The sequence below is a fragment of the Gekko japonicus genome, unplaced genomic scaffold, assembly GCF_001447785.1.
Source record: "Gekko japonicus isolate JY-2015 unplaced genomic scaffold, Gekko_japonicus_V1.1 scaffold2026, whole genome shotgun sequence".
Taxonomy (NCBI): domain Eukaryota; kingdom Metazoa; phylum Chordata; class Lepidosauria; order Squamata; family Gekkonidae; genus Gekko; species Gekko japonicus.
This window is the reverse complement of record NW_015171565.1, coordinates 284,906-306,164: the sequence shown is the minus strand read 5'-3', so window position 1 is coordinate 306,164 and position 21,259 is coordinate 284,906. Positions and strand designations below refer to the sequence as shown.

Here is a 21,259-nt window from a genome sequence, read left to right as displayed (position 1 = left end):
AATGGTGGATAAGCCCCATACAGATACCTCATTTGCCGTTGATCCCAAGACAGAGGTGGGGGGGGGGTAAGAAGACGGGGGGATCGACTTCTGGACCGTGGACATCTCGGAGACAAAGCGGCAGCCTGTCTTTGAGAGAAGCCCGTATAATCTCGGTTGTCGATATCGACAGATTGACTGGGCAGACGTGGAGGATGACGCTGCGTGTCACATGAAGCATATCGGTGCCGACGTGGATCGATGTCGGGAGCTTCCGATACCGTCGATGACGGGGAAGGAGAAGGCTCTGCATCCATTTGATGACTTAGGAGCTCTACCATTTCAATGTACCGTTTCGATGTCGGAGTAAGGACGCTCCATTTGGTGGACAGGGGAATCCAAGACATGGATGGTCGGTATCGGTGGAGGGGCTTGGGCCTCCAGTATCAATACTGCCGTTGGAGCAGGAAGCACTTTAGGGGCATCACCCAGAGAAAACACCACTACCTTCCCCTTCTTTGCCACCTTAAGGGACTTACAGGAGCCCTTCTTTGTGGACTTGTGCTCCTTACTTGGTTTGGCCTTCTTTTTCACTGGCGTGGAAGCGGAGGATTGTGCCTTAGATGCCGGAGGCTTCGGCGTCGGTTGGCCGATATCGGAGGCAGGCCTCGATGCCGGAGTCGTTGAAGTCGATGGTTTCTCGGCGTCCATCGCTGAGGAAGGATGTAGGGCCAATTCAAGCAGTGCCACCTTAAGGCGCGCAGCTCAGTTTTTTCTGGTCTAGTTTGAAAACCGAGCACAGTGGCAACAGGATTCGGGTCGATGAGACTCTCCGAGACAAGAAATGCAGAGGGTATGACGGTCAGGAGGAGCAAGTTTACTACCGCAACCCTTGCACCTATGAAAAAAGTCCCACTTCTTCTCCATAAAAATAAAAGTGAAGAAGAAAAAAGGGGTAAGAGGGGCGGGGCAGCCTGAAGGCCCGACTGAGGTAAAGCGGCAACCTCCCCCTCAGTAGAAAATAAAGTTTTGGTTTTTTTAAAGAACAAACAAAGAGAAGGAATGAGCTGAGGAAAAAATCCAAAGAGCTGTGAGGCAAAAAGCCAAAACACGCGAACCGATTCAGACAGACGAAGAAAGAGGTCTTTCCAACGCGGCGGTAAGAAAGGAACTGGCGGGATGTCCGCGCCCTCCCCTCTGGGCATGCGCGGTGGGGTTCCTGCGCATGCCTGAGGTCTGGGCGCGAAAATCCGTTAAAAGAGCTTGCTACAATGCCGATCGATCCAGCACGTGCGCACTAGATCCCATGGGTGTGAAGCACAGAGACCACGTCGAAGATACACACCTTCACAGGAAGTTCTGCCAAAGAACACATAACAAGAGGCTCAAAAGGCTTGAGCATTAGCTGTACCAACACAACAGATAGAGACCATTGGGGCACTAAAGGATCCTGGGATGGGCAAAAGTTACCTAACCCCTTAAGAAACCTCTTAGACAAATGGTGGGAGAAAACTGATCCTCCCTCAGTTCCCCTGTGATGGCAAGAGATAGCAGCCAGGAAAACCTTCAAAGAGGAAAACACCAGGTGCTTAGTTTTCAGGTGTAATAAATCATCAAATATGACCTACAACGGGGCATAGGCAGTTGGGGCTGAGACCACGGGACCATAGCCATTTGCTCCTGATCGGACTGACGCTGAACCTGACCTGTAAGCTTGTATCCACAGCCCCATCTGAGACAGAAACAAGTGGAGATCTTGGACCCAGAGATGGAGTCCCAGGCTTCTCCTGCAAGGCTGGCGTTGGCTCGGGAGTGCAGATGGAAGTGCTCTGCTGGGAAGCCAGTTTATGTATTTCCTTTGTCTTGCCCTTAGCCTTCTGAGCTGGAGTCTCAGAAGAGGCATGATGAGAGGAGACACGGAATTGGGAGCTTTCTCTGGGGCTGACTTGGAGGAGGCTTTAAGGGCTTTCCCCTACAATGCTACCTTCAGTTTTGATGCCCTATTCCCCTGAGCTTTAGAGGTGAAGCGTTGGCAGGCCTTTCATGTGGAGACACTATGCTCTTCACCCAAACTGAAGAAGAAGAAGAGAAGAGATTGGATTTATACCCCGCCCCTCACTACCCGGAGTCTCAGAGCAGCTTACAATCCCCTTTCCCTTCCCACAACAGACACCCTGAGAGGTAGGGGGAGCTGAGAGAGCTCTTTGAGAACTGCTCTTGAGAGAACAGCTCTGAAAGAACTTGTGACTGACCCAAGGTCACACCAGCAGCTGCATGTGTAGATGTGGGGAATCAAACCCGGTTCTCGCACTCTTAACCACTATACCAAACTGGCTCAGGGGTCATGTTCACTAGTTTGGGTCACCTTCGCCCCACATCTGGAGCATTTTTTGGAAAGGGCCTCCTGAGCCATGGAAAGGGCTCAGAAGCCGATGTAGCTTCAACAGCTCTGGAACAAATCCTTTCAACTGTAGCAACCAACTCCAAAAAGCACGACCTTCTCCTTCGGTGGCAAAAAGAGGGGGGCGCTTCTGTGACGAAGCACGTGGTCCCTGGGCAGGAACAAGGTTCTGGCTCCAGTGCACAGTGCCCCCTGGCTTTTAGCTGCAAACACCTATCCAATGGGAGGCCTGCTCATGCGCTGTCCCCCATGTGGGACTGCACAGAAGATTGATGATGAATCACTGGACTCTAAATTTGTTCTACAGATGCATTTGGTCTTGAAAGCCGAGGCATTGAAGAGAGAACTGACTGTTCAATAAAGGTCAGAGTCAAAAGCCAAATGGTTAATTCTACCCGACTACAGCTAGTGTTTAACTCGCTTCACTTTCCCAGACATACCTTTGCATGAATGCGCATCCAGCAACTGTACAGGGTGTGCTTACAGAGACGGGATGCACGGCCCATCTCATCCTTGCCCGTTGTAGCATTGATAACTTCAAGACCAGCATCTCCTACGGTCCAGTTTATACTGAAATTAGGCGCTTTTCCTGGTTGACGGGCTTCAGCATTGCTGATACCTGAAAGAAAGAAAAGGTTCTCAACAAGAAAAAAAGTTCATATTCAAGCTTTATACCTTCTCTTCATACAAGAATTAAGAGAAGGTATCGTTTATGTCACAGTCAGAGATATGAAGGCTCAGGGGGGAAACGGAGGGATGCTCCTCCCATCTTCTGCTAAGAAATTTTTATTTTCAATGTTTCCAATGGCAAAATAAGAAAATCTGGCGGAGGGGGAGCACTAAAAAAACTCTTATGTAATATTTTATCTTTAAGAATGAGTAAAATGCTTAAGCAAATTTTGTCACATGCAGGAAAAAGTCTGAGGACTACTACTTTTTTTCCAATAGAAAAGCTGGGACATTTGGAGGAGTACTGGGGAGAAAAGTCCTACGAAATATTTTCTCTTTTGAATGAGAAAAAACTTATCTTACAAAGCATTTTGCTCATTCAACTGTACAGCATGAAAAAGTCTGCGACCTTGGAACCACTTTTTAAAAGACTCTTACACTGTAGACATATAAAACAAACTTTTTTTTAAAAAAGTGAATTATTCTAGCAACAATTAATATGCTATAATGTGCTTAATGACAATACATTATCAAAGAATTCAGTATTTTCCAAGTTATAAAGTTTCGCTTAATATCCAAATACCCTAGCAGTCCTATTTGACTCTAAGTTTCTGTCCAGCTTTCTTTTGTTTACTCCAAAATTTGTTTTCTGCCTTCAATTTTTATTTTCTCCTGCCTCTCAGACATCAAAAATTAAAGATACGCGTGCTACGGTAGCATATGGCACAGCAGTTCGCAGCTCCTTCTCAAAACTAGGGTATACTTACAGTTTTTCTTACAGAAAAGAAGATATTTATACTTTCATATTTCATAAATATAGCAAATAGTACAATTTGATATGCTAAGTTATAAATTTCACATTTTATGTTGCTAAAACAGTCATAGAAGTTTAGGTTTGATAGGAAAGTACGTATTGCATATGTATCAATTTCCCCCAAATTTTCCATTCCCCCTCCCCAGGCTTCAAAATTTCTGGAAATTTTACAACTCTCGTTATATTTACAATTCTTTATAATAACAGTTTTAAAAAAACTGGACGTTTTTGAGTATTTGTGTTCAAAGACAGATATTTTGCCACAAACACTGCTTCCATTAATGGAGAACATGGCTGAAATCTACCAACATTATTTGCAAAAGGTGGGACTCAAGGTCAGAACCCCTGGCAGCCATTCTAAACAGGCTGCAATTTTGGGACCTTTTCCCTAAGCAGCCCCATGTAGAGCATGTTACAGTACAGTGTTGTAGATGTCATTAATACACGGAATCCCATGGGCTAAACCATTCCTAGTTTAGTAAGAAATTATCTAACTATTCATATCCCATGGAGTTTGGGGAAGGGCGTAGAGGTTGAGTGTTTTATATTGCCGCTGGGCCCCTGATGTCAGGGGGTGTGGCATATGCTAATGAGTTATGCTAATGAGTTCCCCTAGCTCTTTTTCTACTAAATGACCCCTGGTTATGTGATACCAACTTCTGTTAGTTCTGTTTCGCTTTTTATTGCTTTGATTTTATGGGATTGTCAGCTGTCCCCACCTGCCTTTTAAAGTGCAAGAGTGAAGATGGAAATCAGAGACGACCTTCGGGAGGAAGGAAACATCAGGGACCAAATGCACTCCATTGGCAAGAAGGAAAGGGAGGGAGGGTCAGCCACTTCAGGTTTTGCCCCAAATTGTAGACAGTGATTCCAATCTAGAGGGATGTAATGCGACTTTCTCCTCCCAGCGAGAGCAGTAAGCTTTTGCAATCCTCCTGATTCTAAACACACACACACAATTCCAGGAGTAGTTTTTCCGATCTGTTTCAGATACTATGTTTTCAAAACAGAACAGAAAGACCCCATGAAGACAGATACATGCATTCATACAAGTCTCTCTCTCAAGTAAAATGGAAAATAAAACTATATAAAAAATGCAAGTCTCTCTCTCTGTCTGTGTGCGTGCGTGCAAGAGAGAGACAGCAAACATGCACACATGCTGGACTAAACAATGTTTGGAAAAGATGTTCAAGGAGGACCACTTTGAAGTATTGCCAATTTGAATCATAACTAAAAAGGCTGAAGAAAAGATCAGCTAGAGAGGGGCTTTGGTACATGATAACTATAGCTTGCATTCAATCCACCAAAAGATAAACCATAAAACTGCACTGGGTTATCTTATCTTTGGCCATATCCGCAAACAGCCCATCAGACTTGCACCTCAAAGCTTTTCCTTCATTCACATGAAATTCCACTGGCTGCTGTCTTATCTTTGGCCATATCCGCAAACAGCCAATCAGACTTGCACCTAAAGGCCATGGAATAGTGAGCTTTAAAAAAAAAAGAAGCTTTTCCTTCATTCACATGAAATTCCACTGGTTGCTGGAAAATGGCCGCCGGAGCTTGACGAAGGTAGACTTGTGCGGAGTTGCTCCATTACAGGCCACATTTCTTGGGTTCTATCCTCTCCCTAGGGACGTCAAGTCCTCGAGTCTCCCTCCCAAGTGTGGGGGGGAGAGCAAGAGGCTTGTTTCAACCATAAAGTGTGAGGCAACACTTTGTGAACTTTGAAGCTGCCTTGAAGCAGGAGAACCCGAGGACGTCCGACAATATCGCCGGGATCAGCCGAGCATAGTGGCCGCAGCTAGAACCAACATCAACTAGCAATACATGGGAACCTTCTAAGCCAGGCACAAGATAAGTACTAATACAGTTACTTTAAATCTTAATCCTTAAAGAAAATATAGCTGCACTTAATTAAGTTGGAACATTGTCTCCTTCACTCCCCCTCCCCCCGGACGAGGGTAAGCTAGTTAAAATACTGGGCCGTTTCAAAATAAATCTCAAAGTAAAGTGGCACACAGTAAAAGAGAGGGGAGTGAAGGGAAATGAAAGGAATAAACTAATCGGTTTTGGGTTTTTTTCATTGTTATTTGTGGAGTCCATTGAAAGAGACGAAGGATCACCGAGATAGTAAAGAGCAGGAGGTGACTCGAGAGTAACCCCAAACGAGGCGGAATCAGGTGGAGTGGAAAGCTGATGGTGGCGAGAGAGGAGGAGCCAATTGGAGAGCAAGACTGAGCCGAAGGAGAGACAAGGGCGGAGGAAAGCGATGTGACGTGGAATACAGTAGCCGGGGAAGCAAGAGCGAACATTAGCATTAGAGGGATCGGATTTAGTAATGGGTTGGCATGCGTACTTATGGTACGGGAAAGATAAAATTCACTCTTACTTTCACACACACATAATAAGAAGCTCCCTTATAAAAGTTTGGAATCTACTAAAATATAAAAATTATATTAAATTACCAACATGGATATGCCTGATAGAGGCATTCGCTAAACCTTCACTAAAAATAGGGAAAATTAAAGAAGTATATGGTAATCTATTAAATAAAAAGGCTGAAGTAAAAACAGATGAGGCTTTATCTAAACAAAACATAAAACTGTCCCGGTGGGGGAAAAATGTATTAAAATCAAGATATAATGAAGGATTCTAATTTGATAAAATCTGGTTATCCTCTAGCGATAAACTTATTCAGAAACTTTATACCATATTGATAGACGATTTCCTATGAGAAGAAACTATAAAAACCTCTATGTTAGTCTGGATAAAAGAGATTGGGCATCCAATAGAAGCAATTCAATGGACTAAAACATGGAAATCATTAAAATTTATGAGAGCCATGCCGTACAAGGAGAACATATACAAAATGTTCTATAGGTGGCATTGGGACTCCTGTTAAAATGGCAAAATGTTTCCCGTGAAAACTGCTATAAAATGATGTATAGGTGGTACATGACTCCAAAGAAAATAGCAAAAATGAATGTAAACATGTCTAACAAATGCTGGAAGTGTAAAAAAAAAGGAAGGCTCTTTTTATCATATGTGGTGGACCTGTGACAAAGCTGTGAGTTTTTGGACAGAAATTCATGAAGAAATGCAAAAAAATCTGAAATGTAATTTTAAGAAAGAACCGGAGATACTACTTCTAGGTCTTAAGATGGAGGAAGTTAATGTAGAAAAAAAGACATTGCTATGGTGTTTACGTACCGCGGCAAGAATGATTTATGCACAATGCTGGAAACAGGAAAAAATACCGGACAAGTGGGAATGGATACAAAAAGTTCTATATATGGCAGAAATGGATAAAATAACAAAGAAGTTGAATAATAATGAAGATAAAGACTTTTTTGAAGAGTGGAAAGATTTCAAAGAATACTTAGAAAGAAATTGGGACGTTAAAAATACCATATTGTATTTAGAAAACTATTAGGGTTGTAATGTAGAAATTTTTTGAACTGTAAGAAAGAAAGTTACCTTGAAATATGAAAATGTTTGTGGGCAGGGGGAAGCATTGTGGGAAGCCAACCAAAGGGGGGAGGGAGGAAATATAAGAAATGGATATGAAGATGGAATATTCTTAAATGTTGAACATGTAATCCAAAATAAAATTGTTTAAAAAAAATAAAAAATGGCAAAATGTTTCCCGAAAGTATTGAACATTTGTTGGAGATGTGGGGAAAATGTAGGATCATACCTTCACATATGGTGGAGGTGTGACAAAATCCAGATATTCTGGGAAAAAATTGCTAAAATCCTTCTAGATGTTACAAAAATAAATATGCCGTTAGAGCCAGAAATATGGCTACTTAATATGATACCAGATAAAATAAAAATTCATACACAGATAATGGTATATATTTTAACGAACAAAAAAGAATCCTAATAATAAATATATGCATCCAATCAAAATCAAGCAAAATTTTTAAGCAGATACAAGAGAATATAAATAAAACATCGTTTGAAGATATTAATAAGATGCTTGAGATAGCTGAAATGGATAAATTAAATATAATACTACAAAATAAGCCAGAGGAACTTTTTTGGGACAGATGGAAAATAATCTATGACTGGCTAAAGATGAAAAAGATAAATTAGAACTGAATACACGCTAGTAAGAGACAAGAGATGTCAAATTTGAAAGATGTACTTGTTATTTGGAAATTCATATGAGTTTTAAATGGATATGGTGTTAATTTTTGTTTGTGGTGGAAAATGAAAATAAATTTTCAAAAAAAAAAGAAAAAGAAATTCCACTGGCTGCTTTTGATAAAAATTACCCCATAAACTCTGAAGAGCCTTCTTTCTCTGCCAGACCTTTCTGGGACATATACAACAAAGTTTACCGAATTTTCCAAGCACATGTGAGTTCTGCTACATGATGGCGGATGAAGATGCACGCAAGACTCTTTGTTCCAAGGTGCACTGAATACGGCGTTCTGTGTGGAAGGCGCTAAACCCAAATACCTTTAAACCCACTCCAACAGAATGCAAGGGAATTTAGGAAACACCGAGAAAGCCTCCACATTGCTTTCTATTTGTAAGTTGTACAATAGGATCAAGACACTGTTGCTTTCCGAATTATTTAGTGGCCTTATGAGGAAGTTTCTTTCCATTTATTGCGGGCCAAGAATAGGCAACCTTTTGGGCCAGGAGGCCAAAAATCTACAGCGCTCACCAGCAAAACGGTTAGTACGGTGGCAAATAAAGGGGTGGGGGGAGACAAGGGCTGCCAAGCCCCAACACTGCAGCCAGAGCCTTGGGGACCCCCTCAGACCCAGCTGGCAACAGCACGGATCCAGGTGATGGCAGCTGGCATAAGCCTGTGCGCCTCAGGGGCTCACCTGCACTGCTTGGGGGGAGGACCACCCCGGTGTGCCAAGCAAAATGTTCTGGCACGTTGCTCTTTCCAGCACATGTGGCAGGGGGCTCCCCTACTCCCGGAAGAAGCAGCGTGGTGAGAAAGGTTTCATTCCTCTACCAGCTTGAAAGGCAGGGCAAATGGGATTTCTCTCTCTCTCTCTCTCTCTCTCTCTCTCTCTCTCTCTCTGAGCAGAGAGGGGGAGGACCCTTCCCAGTACTGCAGATCACTTTAAACTGCTCTTAGAAGCTGAGCTGCAATTAAAAAGACCAACCATGTCCAGGAAGATGGAAGAATGAGCAGAAACAGTAAGAAACAAGGTGGGAGGGGGAAGAAACAGGGCCACAGGAGACCCCTGCCCTAAAAGCTAGGGGTGCCACGCATCCAAATATAAACCTCTCACTCCTCAAAGTCCAGCAGACCACCTCCTCAGTAGGGCTGCTGGACGTCCTACCCACTGAACAGAATGTAGCTTCATAGGACATCCAGCAATGTCCCCTTTTCCCCATTTAGTGGTGAGAAATCCCAGCAGCATTGAGGTGAACTACACAAGAATCAACACGCAGAACCTGTGGGCAGCCTCCCCTGCAGCAGGGTTTAAACCATGCCGCAGGAGAAGCCAGCCCCAGAATCAGGCCAGCTTTAAAAAAAAATATATGGTGTTTTTCTTCTCAGGTCTATTTCAGACCTGAAAAAAATTGGGATTAAAAAAAAAAAATCCAGGATCCAAATACCATAACTGATAATGGGATCCGGAATTTTCCCAGAATCTGAATTTTTTCTGGGTCCAATAGACCCAAACCGAAAAATGCCAATTAAAAAAAAAATTGCACACCCCTAAAAGGCCCTAGTAGCATCAGAAAATCTCATGCCACCAGAAAAAGCAATACATGAAAGCATTTTTAGTAGTTCTAGTTGTACAGCCCTCCCATGAACAGACGGAGGGAACTGCTGGATCCAACTGAATTTTTCTTTCCTATATCCTAGTAGTTACCAACATCCTACACTGGGATCCGGAATTTTCCCAGAAACTGAACTTTTTCTGGGTCCAATAGACCCAAACCGAAAAATGCCAATTAAAAAAAAAATTGCACACCCCTAAAAGGCCCTAGTAGCATCAGAAAATCTCATGCCACCAGAAAAAGCAATACATGAAAGCATTTTTAGTAGTTCTAGTTGTACAGCCCTTCCATTAACAGAGGGAGGGAACTGCTGGATCCAACTGAATTTTTCTTTCCTATATCCTAGTGGTTACCAACATCCTACATTGTCTCTGTTTTTACTGTCCGCAAGCTGTCAGAACCCTTATAAGAAACAAGGCTGATTGACTGACCACTTACAACCCTTACAGGTAATTGTGCTCTCCCATATGGTGGCTGTGCAGAACAAACAATAGACTGCAAGAGTCAAATCTGCCTGGCTATGTCAATTGAATGATCTGTGTATGGCACCCCCTGCTTTCAAGATGTGCTCATTTGAGCCTTGTTAACACCAATTTCTCTCATGCATGAAAATATGTTTCCAGGCCCCTCACTGTCTTCATGCGTCTCATGAAGCTGGCTCATGCACAATAAATGCCTTAAAATTTAAGATGCCACAAGACTGCCTTGTTTTACGGCTGTTTCATGTCAGACACACAGGGAAAATTCTCACTAAGCAGTTCCAACTACAGCTCCAAAAAATGACCACCTACTGAAAATAAGTGGAAAATTCTTTTGTGTGTCCCCCAGATCTGTTTCAGAATTTGGCTAAAGTAATCTTCATGAGTCTCTGCAAGCAGCTGCCTGAACAAGAAGGTGATTATCAACCCTCGAAAATTCCCCACCCCATGCCCACAAGTGGCATGAAACCCGTTGTCCTGATCCACACAGAACCTTCCTTTGCCACGCAACCCGGCCCAACTTGTACTGTGGCCCCCAGACACTTCTTTGGCTGGAAGGAACACAGATGACTGGGGCAAGGGCCAGTTTCTCCTCAGTGCTTTCGATTCCAATCAATCCGATCAACTACCTGCTCAAAAAGTAAGAGTGATTTTCGAGGGTTGGGTATATATATATATATCATCCCCCCCCCCCCCCGGTAACTGTCATGCAGGCTAAATTGGCTGCCATGCTAACTGAAGCCAAAGTTGCATACAAAAAGAGAGTCTGATGACAAGAATAAAATACAACCAAAGGCAGCGGGGAAGTTCTCTCCATCCATTTTACTGATATAGAAACTGTGACTCAACTTGCCACCCTGTTAAATGGCGTGGGCTGCCCAAATATCTGCAACAGTAAGAAAAGCAATAGTGAGACCTAATGCACTATTGTAGGGGTGGAAGGGAAAGGAGCTTGCCAAATCCATGCATTTGATTTACACCTAAAAAGCTAAGATGCCTGAGAGCAGGTGTTTAATACAGAGCTTGAGCAGACTTCTGTTTGAACAGCTACTTTAGTTCCTGCGGCTATCAATTTATTTCATGCTGGGAAGCAATTCCCACATGGCAGGGAAAAGTCATTTGGTCAACTGCATATAAAGTCATCATCAAAATGAAATTTGTTAACACAGACTGCTTTTAGCATGGCTTGCTCGTTCCTGAAGAACGTTCAGTAGAGGAAACTAAGCCCCCAAAGAAAAAAAGAAAAAACAAAAGCCTCGCTTGGAAAATGCTGGATCAGTGAATTTTTTCAGGGCTTTTTTTTAAAAAAACAACAACAAGTACACCTTATTGTTGATGTCTACAATGTGACTGTGGGGGATGCTATGGAGGAGGAGGAGGTGAGGTGTTAATCTACCAAATAGCATTCCTTAAGGGAACAATGACTTACTGGCCCTTCAGTCATTCAGATAACACAAACTGGCAGGACAACCATTCTCTTGACTGTGTTTTGTCCATCAAAACAGTGTAACTAAAGCTGCCTGCAATCCCAGATTTTCTGTAGTTGTAACCCAGGGCCTATTTTAATCCATACTTGTCACCATTCAGTAGAAAACTGTCCCTTGTGTATGAACATCTAATAAGGGAATCAATATCTCAATCAAATTTAACATCACTTCCTTCCAGAATTCAGTCCTTTAAAAAAGAAAACCTGATGCAAACTCTCCTCCTCACATTCCTTCATTTATGATGAAATAGGATGAACTTTCTATAAAATGTTCAGGAATCCCTAACATTGGCTCTGAGATACAGGGTGGTTCTGTTAAACAGATGGTAGTTTATACATCCATTGATAGAATTTTATTACTTGAAGATTACTGGCATATTTGCAGTTTAGACTTTTATTACATCTTCCATGACCCTGAATTTGAATACCAATTCTTCTTCTTTTAAAGACCATAAAGAACTGAAAAGTGCCTTTAATTTGAGCTGGGTATGGTTGCTGTACAGCCATTCGTAATGGGGTGGTGCTCAATTTACTGAATAAAGCTTGTCAGCCATTTTGATTCCCCTACCCACCCCACCATCTGCAGCACCTGCAGGCCTGCCAACAGGAGAATTCCAGTGGGTAGAGGGAGACACCTTTGAGAAAAACCATAGCCCAACATTTTCCCATTGAACCGAAATTTCTCACCACTTGCTCCGCCACAATTAGTATAATCTGTGTGGGTACTGCATACCAGAGGTTTAGTTAACAAACAAGTCCAGTCTAAAGAATATTAACTATCCCCAATAAGCCACAGAACCTAATAGGCACGAGCCAGGAACATGTTATGGCTCTCTGGATTTCTTTGCACTGGATTCTTACTTGGCATCATGAGCATTTTTTTTCTTTCTGAAGATGTGGCATATAAAAAGCTCTAAAACAAGCCAACAGCACTTCTTATGCTTGCTTCTAAGCCCCTTTTAATTCTACAGTAATCTTACCTGAACAAACATATTCTGTGAATGGATATATCTGAAAATATCCCAAGCACCAGAAGAGATTCTATTTCTGCTGAATGGTATACTTACCACTGAGTAAAGGTCTGTTAAGGATGTAGAGCGGTGGTAAGTCCTCTATCTCTGCTATTCGCTGGTATACTGCCCTGGACAAGTGGTCTCCATGGTATAAGCTTCCTAAAATGATGCTGGAGAAGTAAATGGGCTCCACAACGAGGCTAAGCAATGCTCCTTGAATACCAAGCACATTCCACCTAAAGGGAATAAAATGGCACCACCAATTTGAGTGTAGCACCTAATTTCTGCCTACAAACAAGACAGGCACAAATAATTACAGGAAAGTGTTGAAGAACATGTTTGTTTGTGGATTGCCCTCTTGCTGGCTTTTTTTTTTTTAATTCCTCCACCAACACCCCAATTTCTTCCCTCAGGAATGTTCTTAAAAAGTACACACAACGTTGCTTTATCCCAAGTCCGACCCCTTGTCTATCAAGGTCTTCAAGAGCCACAGCCCCACATATAATGTCAGTATCTCATACAGAACTTGGCTGGCCTTGTTATTGATGAAAACAAATTACTGCGACTTTACATAATTCTTGCGGCACATTTATTAGAGCCCTACAAAAGTAGTCCTGGATTATCTACGCTGTATCAAAGCTATAACAAAAACAAACCCATATTCCTACAGTACTCTACTTTTTAACGGCACATGTGGCAAAAAAAAAAAAAAAGATCCGCCCACAGAGACTGTGGAGAACAGCCTAAAATCCCATGGGATATTTGTTAAATGTACATAAATAATGGTTCTGTATCTGGATGGCCCAGCCTAGCTCAATCTCATCGGATCTTGGAAGCTAAGCAGGGTTGGCCCTGGTTCGTACTTGGATGGGAGACCACCAAGGAAGTCCAGGGTTGCGACGTAAGAGGCAGGCAATGGCAAACCACCTCCGAACATCCCTTGCCCTGTTCTGGATGACCCAGGCGAGCCTGATCTCCATCAGGTCTCAGAAGGTAAGCAGGGTTGGCCCCTGGTTAGTACTTGGATGGGAGACCACCGAAGTCCAGGGTTGCTACGCAGAACCAGGCAATGGCAAACCACCTCTGAACGTCTCTTTGCCTTGAAAAGCCTCCAGGGTCACCATGAGTCAGCTGCAACTTGAGAGCACTTTCCACCACCCACCACGAAAGGGATAATGTTTAAGGAGTAGTAAAATTATGAGGGAAAAGCGAGATGATTTTTATGTCCAGGATGACGTTACAAGGTGACAAACTTTTAGGCCTCTGGGTGGTTTGGCGAGGAAGTGCTTCTCTAACCAAAGCGACATTGCCCTGCCAGTTCATCTCTTATTTATACAGGACTGATTAATCCGAATAGGTCACATGTGATGGGCCAGTTAGCTGTCCACTGTCTTTAGCTGAGAACCAATGAGCCGCAGCCTGACACACCAATCAGTGGCTGGCTAAAGAATCTAGCCGGACAGAATAAAAGCCCAGACGTAAACCTGGTTACAGTCAGTAGTTGCTGGCTACTGATGGCACAGGCAAGGAGAGCTGAAGGGGACACAAGGGGGCAAGGGTGGCACAGCTGTGGGGCTGAGAGGAAGAAGGACCTGAAGGGGGTCAGCTGAGGATGTAGTGGAGCCTTTCAGGAGCGGGGCCCGAGTGCCCTACCTCCAACGCCTTCTGTGAGCAGACCTGACCGGGTAGAAGCCACTCGCTCCAGAAGTGGTTCTATTGCTTTCAGTGTGCAGAACAGCCAAAGAAGAGCCTGACCAGAAAGAAGACTTCAGAGCACAGCAAGCAGAGCTCTGTGCTAAGTTGTGATAGAGCCTAAATAAAGGGAAATGGGCTAACTGCATTTTTAAGTGGGAAGAAGGAGCAGAGGGACCGCAGTCTCCATTATGCCGGTGCACCAGAACAGCTGCGCTCCTGGGTTTATTACTTATTGTGAGTGCTTCCTAATAAAGAAGAAGAAGAAGAAGAAGAAGAAGAAGAAGAAGAGATTGGATTTATACCCCGCCCTTCACTACCCAGAGGAGTCTCAGAGCGGCTTACAAGCTCCTTTCCCTTCCCCTCCCCACAACAGACACCCTGTGAGGTGGGTGGGGCTGAGAGAACTCTTGGCACAAACTGCTCTTTTTCAAGGACAGCTGTGCCAGAGCTTGTGACTGACCCAAGGTCACATCAGCAGGTGCAAGTGGAGGAGTGGGGAATCAAACCTGGTTCTCCCAGATTAGAGTCTGCGCACTTAACCACTACACCAAACTGGCTCGCAACAACCAGTGTGAAGAAACTCTGTGGATTATTAATCAACATGTCACAGAACACACATGAAGTGGCTGCTTCCTAATAAAGGGCTCACAACAACCAGTGTGAAGAAACTGTGGATGAAGTGGCCTTGTACTGAATCAGACCCATGGTCCCTCAGAATGGCAGCAACTCTTCTGGGTCTTGCCGTACAGGTCTTTCACATCAGATATTACTTGATCCTTTTAAAATGGAGATGTTGGGAACTGGGACATTCTGTATGCCAAAAACAGGTGCTCTGTCGCTGAAGTACTGACAGTAATGTCAATTATCAAGTAAGGTTAAATGTCGCCATCTCAACTATACGAACGGGCTCTCCCATGCTGGCTCTCTATGGATTTCTTGCTCAGAGTGTTGATGTCACTTGGCTCTTTAATTCTAAACACTTGCTGACCCCCCAGTCTGAAATTCGCCCAGACATACGCTAGAGGGACTCAGAGAGCTTCCACAGTCAGTTTTGGCTGTTATAAGACTGTTTGGCAGCACCTCTTGTATTTTTGCTGGAGAATCGGACTGCACATCCATTCCAAACCGCCTGATCAAAGGGTCAGGGAAGGAATACTCCTTGGCTTCCTTCAGGAAGACATGCTGAGACTCCTGCTGCCTGAGTCGCCAGGGTGGGAATTACCTAGCTGCTCCTATTCCACCTGCGGGGGGGGGGATGATAAACAGAATAAAGCTGTCAGGAGAAGTGTTCACAGAACGCTAAGTCATGCCCTGCCCTCGCCTCTCCTCCCCTGTCAAAAGGCACTGTGGAGACCCTCCTGATCATCCGAGTGCCACTCTGCAGCCAAGTCTAAGGTGGACTCTAAGTAATTCCATTCACAGTTGCCTCCAGTGTTGATTTCACCTCTGGAACCAACAGGAGCTGCCTCTCTGCCTTGCGTGTCCTTTCTCCAAGACCTCTGCACTGCTCGCCTTGGGCGATTTACTCACACTTAGCCTCGCCGTCCTCAAAAAGTTGTTGTGAGGGATTAAATGGAGAAGGGGAGACTGTTGTAAGCTACTTTGGGGTCCCCACAGGGGTATGCATGAAGAAAATTAATTTGGGCTGGCTGGGGGTGGGGGTGGGAATCAAAGCAGGAAACGGAAGATTTTTTCATCCCTCGACTTATTACAACAGGCCACCTGTCTTTCTGGCTGGGGGTATCCATTGTTTGTCTGCATGAAAGGACCTGCTGTCAGTAAATGAAAGGGGCGGGTGGGAGAGGAGTTGTGTTGGCTGCACCTCTGTTCCAGACTGTACCTGGAAAAGACAGACTCAAGATTTTTTTGCGGCTTTCCTAACACTGCTGCCGCAGCCCTAAAATGGTGGGTGCCACTCTCTTCTTGAGAAGATTGGTATGCACGGATCCCCAACTACCTTCCTCTTTACTCTCTAGGGGAAAAACAGGAAATACGCCTGTGTTGGGTGAAGCCTCCAAGCCATAATGGCGGTGGGTGGGGTGGGGGTGGAGCATTTGGTGCTAAGGCAACAATACGAATGCAGTAGGCATAAGGAAGGTCGAGTGCTGAAGAATAGATGCTTTCGAATTATAGTGCTGGAGAAGACTCTTGAGAGTCCCTTGGACTGCAAGGAGATTGAATCAGTCTTCTTGGTGCTGAGGGGGGGGGGTCAACAGTGGGAGGGCTTCTAATGTCCTGCCCCCACTGGTGGACCTCCTGATGGCACCTGGTATTTCTGGCCACTGTGTGACAGAGAGTGTTGGACTGGATGGGCCTTTGGCCTGATCCAACATTGGCGTCTCTTATGTTCTTAATCAGTCAATCCTCAAAGAAATCAACTGTTCCCTGGAAGGCCAGATACTGAAGCTGAAGCTCAAATACTTTGGCCACCCAATGAGAAGGGAGCATTCACTGGAGAAGACCCTGATGCTGGGTAAGATTGAAGGTCAAAGAAGAAGGGGATGGCAAAGGGTGAGATGGTTAGACAGTGTCATAGATGCAACGAACATGAAATTGAGCCAACTTCAGAGGATGGCGGAAGACAGGAGGGCCTGGCGTGATGTGGTCCATGGGGTCGCGAAGAATCGGACTCGACTATGCGACTGAACAACAACAAAAGGCATTTTAGAAACCTGGTACAATGGGGGAAATCAATTCGATATGGTTATCCCTGGCAGAGGCTGATGGGGAAGGGGAGGAGAAAGAGGCAGTGCCTCACACATTGAAGGGCAACGACCTGGCGTGAGATGCAGCTGTTGTTGAACCAACTAATAACAGTGACCACAAGACCATTTTATGTCGCAATGGGAAGTTTCCTGAAAGTTCAAAACAATCACATTTGATTATACAAAAATGAGGGGACTAGTAAGAAGGAAGCTGAAAAGGAGAAACAAGAGAGTCACGGCCCTGCATGATGCTTGGAAGCTGTTTAAGGCCACATTAATTGAAGCCCAGAGAAAATACACACCTCAGATTAGGAAAAGTACCACTAAGGATACCAGCATTTTCTGTCAGCAAAAGCAGCGCAAATGAAGTTCAATGCATGCAAGTACAAGGTGATGCAAACTTTAAATTGATAATGATGGAATTAGACGTAGCTTTTTCTTTCTTTCTTTCTTTTTTTTGGAACCCCCAAAGGGGATTTTTATTGCATTTTCTAAAGACTACAAATTACAAAGAAAAAATGGGAAGGGGAAACAACTACAACTAAGGATACAGGAAAGAAAACCACCAATAACTAAAACTCCACAAATAGGAGATCCTTACATTAGCTTGTATAAGTGTTATTCTTAACATGCTTAGATTACATTGAACATGGTCATTTATGCTAATATATTTAGCCCATCATTTAACTATTTTAAGAAAATTCCAAGAGCAACATTAAAGTAAATGTTTTAAGGCACAATTCAGAGTCCTTCAGCCTTTATTTAGCTTTGTTCTTTCCTTTTCTCAGTTGATAGTCTTGCTTGGGGGCTGCCACCCCCTTATCTGAAGCAGAGTCCTCATCTAAAGCCACAGAGTCCATATCTTCACTGGATTTACTGTGTTCTTCTTCCCCACTGACCTCTCCTGGCTCTCCCAATTGCAATCTCAGGAAATCACGTGCTTTAAAGACAGAGTCAATCTTTTCTTTTTTGTCCTTAATTTTAAAGGTGACGTCTTCAGGAATCAACATCTGTAGGCAATGCTGTTCGTTTGCAGAAATGATATTAGGTCTTTATACTACTACCTCTTCTTCCTGATTTCAAATGGGATATCTTTTAAAATTCTGATGTGATTCCCTCCCATTTTTAGGGGTACTCCTGTCGTTTTGAGTATTAAGTCCCTGACATGTGTCTTCGAGAATCTAACCACAATCTCTCCAGGCAGATTATTTTACTTGATATAGTTGGAATAGGATCTATAGATCACATCCATTTCGCTTATCAAATATTCCGCTTTTAAATCTGTAACTGGAGCTAATGCTTCACTCAAAAGTTCTTTTAGATTCTCTTTTTTTGTTTCAGGGACCCCTTGGAATCGGAGGACTAGGTTAGCTCTCTCCATTTGCAGCTGCAAAATTTGAAATTCACCTGAAGTTTGTTTCTTTTACAGCATTTGCACCTTTTTCTTGACTTTTTTGGTCTTTGCGTCCACTTCCTTGCCTTTCCCACTGTTTGCTCCGTTATTTTTGTGATTTCCACTAGTTGGAGCTGCTGAGCTGCAAGGATTTGATTCAGTACAGTTAGCTGCTGGTTAACGTTGGTCATTTGGTCCAGTAGAGGGTGCATGGTTTCTGCTAGCATTTTGGATAGCTCTGAGGAGTCCTCCATCCAGGGACTTGAGCCTCCTGTTAAGTTTCATTTTTGATCCTCAAAAACCAGGATCACGAAACTGTGGAGGAAATCAGGCGAAGCTGCGAGTCAAAGTGCAGCCCCGCAGCCTTGGGTGTGAAATTGACATACTTGTGTCGAGGCAAACAGCGGCTGTGCCGCGAGGCAGCTCTAGTGAGAAATCACCCTGTGTGTTGTGTATATATAGTTGTGCAGCTACTTATCTTCTACGCAGTTAAGGCTCTGGCTCCTAGATAACTTGCTGTTTTGGAAACCCTTTTTCCCCTTTTATTTTTTCCCCTTTTATACTTAGTGGGTGTGAGGTTAAAGATTTATTGGCTTCTGGTCGGGATTGGGTGGGTGAGAGAATAATTCAATTCTGTTCCTAGTTATTTGTGTTATGTTATATTGTTATAAATACGGAGAACTGAGCAAGCCATATTTATTTATATAGCTGGTTACTGGGTGTAAAGGTGTACTTCTTTTTGTATGACTGGTCTAAGGACTGTAGAAATAAATTGAAAATTGAAAAATTACTGGGTGGTGTGGTCCTTTTCCAGGAAGTTATAGCAAAATGACCTTTTCATTTTTAAGTCCCCCCTTTCCTCTCTTGTGTGTGGGTTTTGGTTTTTTTAGTTGGTTTTTTAAAAGTTGATTTTTAAGCTTCTTAAAACCTGTTTGTTTGTTTTGTTTCCTAGTTTAGGACACAATGTCTGCATACTGAATATATCTAATATATTTAAATTAGTGACTATTGAAATGAGTAAAAAGCGGGCCTGCCCTTTTAATGATGATTTTAACATGAAACCAAAACAAAGTAGATTAGAAGATTTGTTTTTTACTAGTGTTTCTCCAGTTCCACTAAAAACAGGTTTGAATCTTTAACCCATCAGAGTCAGGTGGAGGACGAGGAACTTAGTAGAACCAAAGCGATTCATTTATTTCAGTGGGGAAAGATGATATGTTAACATCTGACCAGAATGCTGGGAAGAGGTCTCAAGATCTCAGTCTGCTGGCAGTGCAAACAACACTTATAGCAGACACACTGAAACATTTATAAGAGGACAGAGTTTATCACAATTTATCTCCATAAGACTCAATTCCTGAAACCAGGAAAATTCATTACATAGATATGGAAGCCACTCTACTCAGAAATAGCTAAAAAGTTTGTAATATCTAAAGAAAGGTCTTTGTACAACAACCATAACAAGAAAAGGGTTTACTCCCCTTCCCTCTTTAAAAATAAGAATGTGCTCCAGGTGAACAATCTTCAGGTCGTAGTGACTGTTTTCCCATTTAAAGGACAATGGGTAAATTGGTGGGGAAGAAGAACACTAAAAAGCACTTATCTTATTAGCAGAATATACCGGTTTCCTCAATCAATTTAAAATTTACCGAAACGTTACAAGGGCCAATCCAGGGACAGAGAGAGATTTTAACCTTTTATTCACTTTGGATTCCAGCAATGATGCTCACTAAGGCCACTTATTTTAAAAGGCATGGAATTCATGGCAATTTTAAAGGAATCCCCTTATAATCTGATCAAAAGTCTAGTCCCCTTAAAGGAAAGGAAAATTACACATTCAAAGAGAACACAATCTTCTAGTAGCAATAGATCTCTGATTGAATTTTTGCCAACTAAGAGAGCTAATGCTGATCAACCAGACTTACTAGACAAGATGACTTGTGAGAGCTTTAATCTAACGGATGAAGTTAAAACCTTCTCTCCTTTGCCATCCCTCTCAAAGGACATTCAGCAGCCATCCCTCTCAAAGGACAATCAGCAGGACTTAGCGGATGTGAACCTTCTTCAATCATGTCATGCTTTACCCTTTCAGGAACAAGGCAATATAACTGCCCAATTTCAGAAGTTACAGAATGCACTAGTATAAATTAATCAGGATCAAAATCAGCTAACCAATCAAAAAGTGTCATCATTAGTTGTTCCATACAGGTCTCCTGACAAGGATAAGAATCAATCTTTAGCTAGTCCTTTAGATGGAATCGCTCTCTCCTTGGCCAGTAAGAAGCCATGTGACCAAAGCCCACCAAAAGAGAAAAACCCTATTCCTTTTAAGGCAAGAATTATATTTAATCTGGGAAATATCTCCAAACTGTCAGTACCATATTCTGCAGCAGCAAAAAATTGACTATCTGGGACTCATGGAGTCCATAACTTAAGTTGGAATATAGATGGCTGGTTCTCGAGAGTTTGTTGCAAGGATACTAAAGAGTCTCCTTCAGAGTTTTACTTCTTCAGGAGACTTGCAGGGAAAAAATGGGCTTTTTCCCAGATTCGGGTCCATTTGACCCCAAAAAAATCAGTATTTCCTGGTATTCCCAAATCCCAATATCGGTATGATATTAGGATTGTGGTAAATAATCAGAAAACCCAAATGTATTCAGTATTTTAAAATGCCTTCCTTTAACTTGCAGAGTTGTGCCACCAAGGTAGCACACCTCCACAAGTGAAGGGGAATGCCTTCTCGACATTTAAGATTTTTATTACATTTCCGTAAGAAAGGGTAAGGTAGGGATTGGACAAGGTATGGGTTATGACATCTGGGAAACAGAGCACAGAGAATCATCTAACAATTTAAACCAC

The 21,259-nt window shown here is 43.1% G+C and overlaps 1 protein-coding gene across 2 annotated transcripts in view; it reads right to left on the bottom strand.

Annotated features, from left to right (window-relative positions):
- The window catches only part of ADARB1 (adenosine deaminase, RNA-specific, B1), a 49,314-nt gene that overhangs the window by 3,649 nt on the left and 24,406 nt on the right, over positions 1-21,259 (bottom strand). For both annotated transcript variants that reach the window (XM_015419754.1, XM_015419755.1), the window contains exons 7-8: positions 12,662-12,843; positions 2,821-2,999 (exon numbers count right to left, since the gene is read on the bottom strand). In XM_015419754.1, coding sequence (XP_015275240.1) covers positions 2,821-2,999; positions 12,662-12,843 — 361 coding nt within the window. The remainder of the gene's footprint in view (positions 1-2,820; positions 3,000-12,661; positions 12,844-21,259) is intronic.